At 51.5% G+C, this 12,163-nt stretch overlaps 1 protein-coding gene across 6 annotated transcripts in view; it reads left to right on the forward strand.

Annotated features, from left to right (window-relative positions):
* The first annotated feature begins 628 nt into the window (after positions 1-628).
* Positions 629-12,163, forward strand: part of HNRNPUL1 (heterogeneous nuclear ribonucleoprotein U like 1) — a 37,496-nt gene continuing 25,961 nt past the window's right edge. The window contains exons 1-5 of one of the 6 annotated variants that reach the window (XM_013047613.2): positions 629-732; positions 6,589-6,711; positions 8,469-8,625; positions 10,379-10,452; positions 11,875-12,014. In XM_013047613.2, coding sequence (XP_012903067.1) covers positions 6,594-6,711; positions 8,469-8,625; positions 10,379-10,452; positions 11,875-12,014 — 489 coding nt within the window. In that variant the 5' untranslated portion in view covers positions 629-732; positions 6,589-6,593. Of the gene's footprint in view, positions 733-2,196; positions 2,655-6,588; positions 6,712-8,468; positions 8,626-10,378; positions 10,453-11,874; positions 12,015-12,163 lie in introns of those variants that run through there. The other 5 variants (XM_045076841.1, XM_013047612.2, XM_004776072.3 and 2 more) reach the window with 5 other exon arrangements.

Consider the following 12,163-nt stretch of genomic DNA (forward strand, 5'->3'; position numbering starts at 1 on the left):
CCTCTCCCTGGGCGGCTCCGTTTCCCATCAGTAAAAAGAAGGGTTTGGTGGGGTCTAGGAGTTCTCGATTTACAAAGAGGGTAGAAATGAGCATACGCATAGACAGGAAGACATGAAACAAAGAAACAGACTCTCCAAAATCCCTAGTGAGGAACGGGCACTTACTCAAGTGTCAGAGACACTCTCATCCCCACCCCAGAGTAACAGACCCATTAGGACACACTGAGGCACACTTGGACACAAATAACACTGAAATTCGGACACACAGAGTAACAGATGCAAAAAATTATACAGCTACAAACATATTTACAAACATAGGAAAGGCAGATATTCACCAGGCATAGGAAGAAACTAGAGTAACACAGATTACAGAGTAAACACAGACACACCGAGTACGACAGGTACTCACAAACTCAAATGTTCAGATTCACATGGACACACGGGCACAGAACACCTCCAATCATCACGGGCTCAGAAAGAGATTCCTGTCAAGACAACCCCACTGTGCTTTGCAGGCCATCCAGGGCCCCGGTTCCTGGGTGTATCCCGCAGCATATGGAGAAACCCTTGGCAGCGCCCGGACGCCCCCCGGTGGCGCCTCCTGAGAACCGGGGACAGTTCAATCCGGGCCACAAACTTTTTTAGACCAAATCCTTGTGGGAAGCTGGGAGGAGAGAGGAAGTCGGACGTGGGTGAGGGGCGGAGTGTCTGGACTGGAACCTCCGGGCCCACGTGAGTGTCTGCCCCGTTTCTGAGTGGGTGCTGTGTGTCGGGGCCGCCGTGTCAGCTTGTAGCGTTGCTGTTCTTTGTCTTTATCATTTGATGCCTCCCGCCTGTGCGGACCGTAGTGGCCACATCGACACTGTAGTCTGGGGTATTATCCCCTTAAGGGATGCATCTGAACCGACCCACGGCCATTTGCTTATCTGTGTCGTGCGTGTTTTTGTCGAAGGAGAGGCGGTGTGCGGTTTTTTGTGCGTTTACGGCATGGCTCAGAGGGATCGGGCGTTTATCTCGCGTATCTCGATTGTGTATCTTAGAGGTTTTTTGTGTGTGTTTGGAGTCCGAGGCGACAGGTGGTGCAGCGGCAGAGACTGCGACACTCTGTGGCTTCAGCGTTCGTAGCGTGCGGCTGAACTACGAGCCCTGTGTGTTTGAACTTAGGCGTACCGACGCCAAAGAGCCAGAGCTACTGCAGAGCGGTTCAGAGGCTCCGGTGGAGAGATCCGCGCACTTGCGGAGGTCGTCCCGGAGGGGGGAGGCTCTATGGTCGCGTGCAGAGCGCCAGTTCCACGTAAGATACCAACCATAGAGAAAGACGGCGGCGAAGCTGTGATCGTGGGCAGAGGCACCCCTTGAGGTGAACTCTCAAAGGGAAGAGTATGCGATTTTCTTTACAGCTTCTCTCCCGTTGACAGCTTAGCCTCGGTCTCCAAACTTTCGGTACTCTCTGAAGTCCAAAGGTTCCTTTCCACAAAGGCAACTGAGTTTCTTCCAGATTAGGGATAATTTATCTACTTTTATCTCGTCGGCCTCCCCCTACGGCGACGCTTGGGAGGCCGTCCACTGAAGAACGGCCAATCTGGTTAGCTTTTCCTGAAGCGATCCGACTCTACTAGCTGTAGTGAGATAAAACAATAATTGCGATTGGTGGGCAGATTGTTTTGAAACCGCCCTAACGGCAAGGGGCGGGTCCTGCGCGAATTTATCTTTCCGGTTTCTTAAAGGCAACAGGGAAAGAAGGCGGGGGAGTTGGTTGGCCGAACCTCCATTTGATTGGTTCTAGGGGTTTTACCCGCTCGGACTCCTCTAGGGGCGGGAGATCTAGACCAATCAGGATATGTGTTACAGGAGACCCCAGTTTGATGAAAGGGCCGCGCTGGAAAAGCCGAGAGTGGTTTTCATTCTGAGATCCCATCGCTGATTGGGCCAAGTCTTTACTCCTTTATCTTCATTTGGCCCTACGGGAGCGGGCGCGCGGGCACTACCCAATCACTGCGTGCTCCGCCTCCCGCCTTTTCCCGCCCTCCGCCCCGGCGGCGGCAGCGACGTAGGCCAACGCTTCCTCCCTGGCTGCTCCTGAGCCCTTTCATTGCAGTTCTTTTGAAAGCTGTGCTCTGATTGGCTGGGTGTCCAGGCCCGCGCCCGTTGCTTCACGCGGTGGCCAATTGGCACCCGTGTTGCATCGCATGGGGCCACGGAGGAGGGGGAGGCGGCGGCGGCGGCCATTTTGAGCCGCCGCCGCCATTGGAGCGGGCCCCCCCCCCTTCCCCCTTCGCCTCCTGACAGGAAAGGTTTAAGGGGGACAGAGCCCTGGGAGGCCGGGCCGGGCTCGGGGGCCGCCCCGGGGGCCCGGGCCATGGATGTGCGCCGTCTGAAGGTGAACGAACTTCGCGAGGAGCTGCAGCGCCGCGGCCTGGACACTCGCGGCCTCAAGGCCGAGCTTGCTGAGCGGCTGCAGGCGGCGCTGGAGGCCGAGGAGCCCGACGACGAGCGGGAGCTCGAAGCCGACAACGAACCGGGGCGACCCGGGCACAACAACGAGGAGGTCGAGACTGAGGGGGGCTCCGAGCTGGAGGGGACCGCGCAGCCACCGCCGTCCGGGCTGCAGCCGCACCCGGAGCCTGGCGGCTACTCGGGGCCGGACGGACATTGTGAGAGTGCGCGGGGCGGGGGTCGGGGAGCCGGAGTCCGGGCCGAGGAAGGGCTGTGGGACGCGAAGTCCGGCGCCTGAGATCGGGGAGATGGCCAGAGGATTGGGGGATCCCGCTACCCGCCGCTGAAAAGGATGTAGGGCAGTGGGCCTCGGGACGACTGGAGGGTGGACCCTGGCATTAGGGGCAGGGGAGATACTGGAGTGGGGGCTCAGGGTTTCGGAGATGAGGAAGGTCTGGGGGGTGTAGAGGATTCCGGAGTCTAGTGCTCGGAGACCAGAAGTCATGGTTTCTGGAGCCGAAGAGTCGGAAGAACAGGCGGCTTTCTAATCGGTGATTGAGGAGGGTCTTGGAAATGACGGTTTCAGAGGTTTGAAGCTGGGTGGGCTTGAGGACTCTGCCAAGCCCGGCGTTTAGGCTGGGTGTCGGGAGCCCTATTTTTAGGGCTGGGAGAGTTTTGAAAATAGAGGATCTTGGAATTTGCTGCTGGGTGAGGTATGGGGAATTCTGTTTCGTACTGGGATGGGCAGGTAAGGTGGAGGTGCTGGTGTCTGGCCGAGGAGGGGGGGTGGCATCTGATGGACTGAGTACTCTGGTATTTGGTTAGTGAGCATTTAGGGAATGTGGGAGACTGCCATGTGTTTGGACTCGGAGGGACCCGCCTCTGAAGATGGCCCCAGAGACTCTGAGATCCAAGACTGTAGGGCCCACTTGGGCATTTGGTGCTGGAAATACTAGGGACTTTCAGATTGGCTTCGAGAGAAGGTTTAGGGAACTCTGGTCACTGGAGGCAGGCAGGGGACAGAAGGATGCTACGCTGGGTAGGGAACCTAGAGGTGTTGAGCCCGGTAGGTTCTGAGGACAGGTAATCCAGTGGCGAGTGCGGAATCGTTTTGGATTAACAGTATGGAGTGTTTGGAGAACAGAGATAGTTGTGGGTGGGGTGGGGCAGATAGCAAATTGGTGGAGTTTGAAGTTGATGGAGTATCTGGGGGATAGAGGATCCTTGTGTCCCGTACAGGAGTGCATATGTGGGTCTAGCAAATATGGGAGAGGGGAGGGTATAGAAGGGAGAGAGAAGGAAAACCTGTTGACTTGGCTTGGGGCCTCAGGATGGAGTGAGGGGAGTGTTTCTGAGGCTGAGTGTCTCCTCCACAAGAAGGTTCCTTGGTTCCCCAGAAACAGTTATACTTTTGTGCCCGGGGAATGCAGGTCTCAGGGTGTAGTAGGGAACCGCTGCAAGAACCAGAAGGTATGATTCAGAACAAGAGGTTATAGAGTAGATATATGATTGTCTGAAGAGAGAAGACTCTGGTATGGAAGGGAGGAAATTTAGAGTTAGAAAAGCATGGTTTTCTAGCCACACTGTGGAGTGGGGATTGGAGAAGTTTAGAAGTAAGTAGAAAAGACTCTGGCCTCCAGCCACTGTGGTATTTCTCTGAAAAGAGGGTGCCGTGGGGTTAAGAGAATGAGGAGAGCAAGTGGGAGAGAGAAGAGACAAATTGAATTGGCACTGGGTGTTTACTGGTTCACGAGAGGTGGGATGTCCTTTGTATAGATTTGCAGTGGGGGCAGCCTGGGGATTGCCCGGGGTCCATGTGTCTATGCAGGAAAGAATACTTCCCCTTGCAGAGACCTGTGAAGGGAGGAGTGGCCCAGTGTGCATGTCTAGGGTAGGAGAGGCCCTGGCAGGAATGCCTAGGAGGAAGGCCCAGTGGCCAGAGGTGCCTCAGAAGAGGGCATGTTAGACTCCGATGGACTTTGTTTTAAAGATGGTTCTATGACTTCGGCAGGTCAGTGTACCTCCAACTGGTTTCCTTGTGTGCACAACAGGGATACTAATAGTGTCCCCCAGGGTTGGTATGAATGAGGTCACATGTGTAGGACTCTTAGCACCGGGCCTGCCTGTTATTAGGAGGTGGATATGTTAGAGAGTGGAGAAAGACCCCAGAATCCTGGCTTATCCGGGTGAGGCTTCCTCTGTGGGCACAGGACAAGTTCTTGAGAAGAGACATGTGAATATTTGTGAGAAGAAGAACACTGTGCTTGGAGCCTAGAAGAAACGGAATGCTTTGGAAAACCGTCCCCGTGTTCCAATTAAGGAGATACTTTTTCATTCTTTTTCCTTTTATCCTGACAACAAAATCCTTTGAGCCCTGTTCTTGCCCCGCTGCAACCCTTCCTTCAAGCTCTGGTAAACAGGGCTGTAGCAAGCCACGTGATCTGTTACTTTCCTTCCTTTGGGCTGCACCTGGTTTGTGCCCAAATGTATTTGTCCTCTGAGAAAGGATCCAGTCAGTTAGCAAGTGGCAGGAGAGTCTCTCCTTCCCTGTGGTTCTATCGGTCCTGGCACAGCCACCAGTAGGGCCCTAGAGGCACCTAGCAGAGCTTGCCCCTGGGGCGGAAAGCCTGCTTGCTGCTCATCCTGGGTTTCCAAACTTCTCTTTGGCTTTGGCTGCAAGGGTCTTCTTGAGTTTGCTATACTCTGGTTTTAGTCTCACCTCTGAGCTTTCACATATTATTCCAACCCCACGAATGTTTTGTTTTCTCTTTTCTCATCCCTGAGCTTTCACCTATGTATCCTTTAAGGCAAGCCTTCTCTGTTACTTTCTGGGTCCCTGTCTTAATTTCTTCGTAGATGTGAACACAATTAGAATTTGCTTTTTGTGTTTTAAGTATTTGTTTAATGTATGTCCGTTTCACTAACCTGAAGGCTTCAGTGGGTTGAGCTTATTCTTAGCTGTACCCCAGGGTCTGGTGTGTAGTGGGCACTCTATGGATAGTTAATATTATTCTAATAAAAATAAGCTTCTATTCTTAGTCTTATTCAGTAGGACACCTCGGGGTGCCTGGGTGGCTCAGTCAGTTAAGCATCAGCCTTCAGCTCAGGTCTTATCCCAGGGTCTTGGGATCAGAGCCCTGTATGGGGCTCCTTGCTCAGTGGGGGGCCTGCTTCTCCCTCTCCCTCTGCCTGCTCCCCCCCCATTTGTGCTCTCTCTCAAATAAATAAATAAAATCTTTATTTAAAAAAAAAAAAAAAGGACACCTTCTTAGGATCCTTCCCACCCAGCTCCAGATATTTCAGGACTTATTCCCTAATGAGTCTAAAGGCCACTGTTAGGACTCCTGTTTTCTTAACAGTTCCTTTCCTCCCCACCTTCCATTTCCCCTTCAACTGGGTTGGCTACCCTTTATCTTTTTTTTTAAGATTTTATTTATTTATTTGACACAGAGTGAGCACAAGCAGGGGTAGTGACGAGCAGAGGGAGAAGCAAAGCAGGCTCCCTGTTGAGCAAGGAGCCTGATGTGGGACTCAGTCCCAGAACCCTGGGATCATGACCAGAGCCGAAGGCAGAAGCTCAACCAACTGAACCACCCAGCGCCCCTGGGTACCTTTGTCTTTGTAGCTTTTGTGGAGTGGAAGAGATTCATAAAGAGGGTTGACTGTGCAGATGGGAGTGAATTGGGCCTGACAAAGCATTAATTTGTGCTCTGAGCAGTTTTTAAGATTGTGCCCTAAAGCCTCCCTACACGTCAGAGGATAGCTAGATTAGATTTTAAACTGCTGCATGGAGTACCAGGTGTCTGTAGAGTTGCCCCAGCCCTGGAGTGCAGACTTACGGGTAAGGCCAAGTTGGATACCTTCTTTGACCCTGCCATCTCCTCACTTTAACCCGAGCAGTTGTACTTCCATTGGCTTTGTTTGTTGGGATTCTGTACAACCCAGTCACAGATGCATCACCATTTGAGGGACAAGAGGGCATGTCCTCAGCAGCTGGGGCCACTGATTGCCCAGATAGCTATCCATCTGAAGGTGGTATCATACCTTTTAGCCTTTGGCTACTATATGTAGTAGGGATGACATCATACAGCACTTAAAAGCCACCTCCGGTCCCAAGAAGCACCCTTCTAACTGGCCATTTTTTGTTTTAAGATGTCATGGACAATATTACCAGGCAAAACCAATTCTATGAGAGCCAGGTCATCAAGCAAGAGAACGAGTCTGGCTACGAAAGGAGACCACTGGAAATGGAGCAGCAGCAGGCCTATCGCCCAGGTGGGAAGGCATATCTTTTGAGGGAAATAGAATCTGTATGTGGCCTGTACCCTCTGCCTAAAGCCTGTCTTCCTCTTGGGCAGTCCATTTGGGCTCTGTCACTCTGGCAAGGTTCTTCTGAAGGAGAGAACTTAATCCTGCTCCCAGGTGTTGAGAGAGGGGAGTCTGTGGTATCTGTTTTCAGATGTTAGTATCAGTACCCTGGAGAGTTTAGACTCAGAGGCCATATTTGAGTCTTATTTAAAATCTTAGAATGTAGAATCCAGCAAAGACCTTCTAAATCTAGTCCAGTTGTTCCCATGTTCTGAAGAATGTTGTTCCAGGAGATATCATTAGGGACTTGCCAGGAAAGAGTTCCCTGGCCAGAATACATCTGGAAAATGCAGCACGTGCTATCCCACCCCTGGGAGAATCAAAGCATTAAAGGCCCTGAAAAGTCCTGAACTGGGGAAAAAAAAACACACACACACACACAAACCTGTGTCATATTGTTTAAACCCAGGGTTTCCCAAATAAGTTTTTGTAGAACAAGGTTCCCTGTAGTGTCAGTTTGGGACTTGGTAACTGAGTTACCAGATGTAACTCAGTTCTAGCCTCCCATTTTACAGACCGGGGAGATGGCTTGTCTGATGGCAGAGCTGGGGTTAGAACCTGGGAAACTAGTGCCTGGGCCACTGCTATTGGTAATGAGGAGCAGTCCCAACCATTTGTGTCCTATTTTTGGAAAGCACGGTCCCACTGTTGAGTAATGGCAGAGCCAGGACCGCCTCCCAGTCTTGTGTTCCTTTCACTGTGTTGTGGCCCCGGTGCCTTTTCTCAGTGAATCTAGTTGATCGTATCTACTTCCTTTCCCGGCTCATCCGCAAAGTGAAATCCCCAGGCATTTCTTGAGGGTGGCTCAGAATTTTAATTTTAATGTAGGTTAAACTGCAGATTTGTGTCAGGCTCTGTGAGACTTGTGGGATCATTTGGCCCAAGGAGAGTATTTTCTGTGCTGGGACCACGAAGGCTCTCTAAAGATGGGTGAGTGCAGTCCCTGTCCTGGAGGCCCAGGGGCCTTCTCTGTATGTGCCAAAGCTGGGGAGTGATCCCAGGTGGTCTGGGGTTGAGTGCTGCGATGGGGAGATGTGAGAGATCCACAGCATCAGCCATGGGTACTACGTCCAGTTTGCTCTCAAGTAGGTTCTTGGATTTTTACTTCTGAGTCTTGAAGTCTGCCCAAGACTGGGCCTTTCCCATGGTTTACAGTGTGTTATCCCATCCTGACTTTCTGTTTGTGGTGTGACTTAATAAGGCCATCACACCTGTAGGCTTGCTTAAGTGTAGACCCTCTGCACCTGGAGTGATTGAGTCTGGGCTTTGTGGTAGAGTGACTGAAGCCAGTGGAGTTAGCTGTGGGACCACAGTGTCCTGTTGAATTAAGCCTTTAAGAGAGCTTGATTTTATTCAGTACTGAAGTCCTCTATCCCTCCCCCTGAAGCCTGAGAGTTACCTGACTGACGTCTGTCACCTCATCAACTGCCGGTGCTAATGGGCCTAGCTGGCTATCTCTGGCCTCCCTTTACCCTGGCCCTGTTCTCCAGTACAGCCTTCTTGGCTCCTTTGGCGGGCTTCCATTGAACCCAGCAAGCTGCCTGTGCCCAGCCCATCGTCATTGCAGTCAGGATCCTGCCAACATCTGCTGAGGTGAAAGGGACCAGAAAAGCGATAGCTAGGCAGTTCCCAAGTGTCTTGACCATCTGGATTTGTCCTGACAGTAGAAGTGAAGACAGAGATGAAACAAGAAGCACCCTCCAGCTTCCTCCCGCCCGAAGCATCTCAACTCAAGCCAGACAGACAACAATTCCAGAGTCGCAAGAGGCCTTATGAAGAAAACCGGGGACGGGGGTACTTCGAGCACCGAGAGGATAGGAGGTGGGTGTGTGAGGCGATAGTCACCCCTTTTTCAGTAGGTTTTGTGTCCATAGCCTCGTGCCCACTGAGACCTTTGTACTAATGAATGGGGCAGAGCGCTCCCTGCCCTTACGCCCTCACTCAGCCCTCCCTGCACTCACTGCCAGATTTAGCTTTGCTAAACTTTTGCTCCTTCCCTCAGCTCCTCCCTTCTCATTACCTGCAGGATAAAGTCCAAACGCTTTGCCTTTCACACGTGAGGTGCCAGCCTGCCGTTTCAGTCCTTTGCCTCACCGCCCAGTTACCCTGCACTGTGTCTGTTCTCCATGGCTGCTTAATATCCCTTGTTGGAAAGATTTGTTTCCTGACCCTTCTCCTAAGCACACCCTTCCATCCCTCTGCTCGTTTGTTCATTGTCGCACTCGTGCCCCTTTCGTAAGATGCTTACTCTTGGGCTGGACACTGCGGACATGGAGGATTTGGACAGTGGGTTTTGCCCTCTTTTGTCCCAGTGTAGGGCCTAAGATAGACACATAAGTATGCCACACCCTGTGGGGCCAGTAGGCAGGGTGCACAGGGTGCCTGTGAGTGTCAGATTAGAGGAGGGAGTGGCCACTCTACCCTGGTCATTTTCCTTTCCTGACAAGCTCTCTCCACCCCTCTGCTTAGCCCCAGTCCTCCCCTCCCCTCCTTTGACTTCTGCATGAAGAGTTTTCTGATCACAGAAACTAGGAATGACCATTTCTTCTCTACTCGTCTAGACGGTTGTCTGACACATTTTATTTCCTACTTGTTGGAGTCCATCCTCTCTGGCTTGTGACTCTGAGACAGGGCCTGGGTCTCTTGGCTGTGACTAAAGGAAGGATTTGGAAGCACCTCTTAAGAGCTTCTCCTAGTGCCTCCTGCAGTGCAGAGGTCTAGACTGCCTGCCTGTGGAGAGCAAAGAAGGAATACTTGCTCTGATTTGAGGCTGGCAGGGAAAGCTTTCTAGGATGAAACTTAATCTGTGATGCAGTCCTTCTTTGTCCAGGGCTCTATGCTTGCCCTAGACTGGCAGGGCTGGAAGGGCACTCACCAGAGGGAAGCCTCCCAGGTAAGCCTTGGGTACTTGATCTGGGCACATGGTGGACAAGGGTCCAGTGTCCCATGCAGGACCCTGGGCATTGGGCCCCATCCTTCTAGTCTCTTTTTATTCTTAAAAGTGGTATTTTAAACATTAGTCCATTTTGGTGTTTTGGTAGGAGAGGAGTCTCATTCATAATTCAGGACACTTGACAGAAAGAGACTGAAAAAAATGGGTCATTTCAAACACTTGCGGATGCAGAGTCTTAGGAAGATGTAGACAGATTGTGATGACTGGGGCTGATCTGAGCCCTTGCATAGTCCCCTTTATGGTCCAGTCCCTTCTGGACTACTGTGTCCTCCAGTTGGTAACTGAGGCCAGTATGGCGGCACATCTCAGCTGGCACAGGGTGTGGCTCAGAATCTGTGTAAGAGGAGAGCCATTGAACAAGCTAGCTAAATGCTTCTGCTGGCCCTTTTGAGCAGAGGGCGCCCTCTCTAGTCCCCATGCCCACTCAAGGAGTCAACAGTCATTGCTCTTGTGGCAAGGGTGTAGGGTGGCTTAGTGCTTTTGCTAACTAATCTCTGTGGGAAGAAACTGAAATCCAGGAAGCCATTTGGAGGCCACTTGTAAATTCCAACAGAACTTTCATTTCCCTTCCTCTGTGCTCATCCAACCATTCTCATGAGACTTAATGCCTTTCCCCGACAGGGGCCGCTCTCCGCAACCTCCAGCCGAAGAGGATGAAGATGACTTTGATGACACCCTTGTTGCCATCGACACATGTGAGTCCTTGGGGTGCCTATCTGATTCTGCTTTGCAGTCAGTATTGGGAAACTGGGATGTGAGAAACCGGGCTCTAGAGTGAGGGTGCTGGTTTGGGGGCCGAAGATCTCCCAGCTCTACCTGGGATTCTGGGCAGGTCTCACCTTCCCTTCAGGAAGGTATAATCCTGCCCTAATACCTCAGAGAACTTTCAATAACACTCCTCAGAATGGGTACGAGGGCAGTTTGGAAAACCCCAAACTCCCAGGGAGTTGTCACCTAATAAAGAAGGGAACCTGAGTGCAGCTGGGGAAACTTAACTCTTTGACGACCAGTCCCCAGTTTCCATCTACTGCTCACGTTCCTGGTGAAACTAATGCCACCTTGTCTTCTGAGGCATTAGCCTGGCCCGCCCTACTCTCCGTCCTCCAGTTTCTTTCCACTGGATAAGTGGCTTCCCCTTGACAGTACATCTGAACCCTTGGGGTGGCACTGATAAAAGGCCCTGCCCCTCCTCAGACAAGATCTCAGTGGTAGAACCTGGGAATCTGACTTTAAATGAAGCCAGATTAGGTCTGAACACAGTACTTTTCAACAGAGCAGAACCTTAATGGCAACTCACGTGTTTCTTTACTTAGCTCATATTTATAGAGTAGTGGCTGCAAACTTCGGAAGAGAGACAGACACCTCGTACACAGTCCCTTCTGTCACAGGATCTCAAAGCCCGTATACCCAGAGTAAAGCTAAACTTTTTATTTAAAGTATAGGGTGGCAGTGGTCAGTGAAGCAGTGGCTGATCACATGCCAGATGTACAGATCACAACTCTCAGACTTTATAGAAAAGATGGGGTAGTCAGGAAAGGCTTTCTTGGAGGCCTGACAGGCTCCTTGAAGAGTGGGAAGAGTTGGAGCTCCAGCAGTTGAATGGGAGCCTGCGGTACACCTGGACAGTGGTGCCTGGGAGGCAAGCGTGGGTCCGGTTCAGAGGCTAGTGCAGCTGTTGGCAGCAGAGTCTTGCTCAGGGAAATGGTTAAAATTGTATAGTGTGTGGGATTAGCCTTTTTGTAAAATGCTAAGTCCCTTGAACATAATGAGATACGGTCCTTTCCCTGTCAGATGTATGTTCCCGTAAAGTGCATTTGTGTATGATTTCTGGGGGTTCCTCTGACTGCCATCCTTGGACCCCAGCCAGGTGGAGAACTCAGTTCCTGTGCGTGGTGGCTGCATTGGTCCAATGTGGGCCAGCTTGCAATAGTCCAGAGCCTTGCTACCAAATGGGAGAATGGCTAGTCAGTGTGGCTGGTTTCTCATGAACCTGCCCTCATGATGTGTCTGCCTGTGTATTCTTGGTTAACACTCTTAGAGGACTGACCTTTGTCTGTGCCTGTCCTTCTCTTGGATCTTTAAAATATCAGCTAAACTCCCCACTTTTTCCTCCACAGATAACTGCGATCTCCACTTCAAGGTGGCCCGAGACCGGAGTAGTGGCTACCCTCTCACAATTGAGGGCTTTGCCTACCTGTGGTCAGGAGCCCGTGCCAGCTACGGAGTCAGAAGGGGCCGTGTATGCTTCGAGATGAAGGTGAGTGGGAGCAACTGAGGGGTTAGGAACAAAAAACAGGTCCATCTTTTGGGATGAGCCTTTCATCAGCTACTTTGCTCAGAGCTACGATTGCGAAAGAGATTGAGCTTAGACTATGTATTTTCAAGCAAGAGAAGCGTGTTGGACTC

The sequence above is a fragment of the Mustela putorius genome, unplaced genomic scaffold, assembly GCF_011764305.1.
Source record: "Mustela putorius furo isolate JIRA1106 unplaced genomic scaffold, ASM1176430v1.1 tig00000196_pilon_pilon_pilon, whole genome shotgun sequence".
Classification (NCBI taxonomy): Eukaryota; Metazoa; Chordata; class Mammalia; order Carnivora; family Mustelidae; genus Mustela; species Mustela putorius.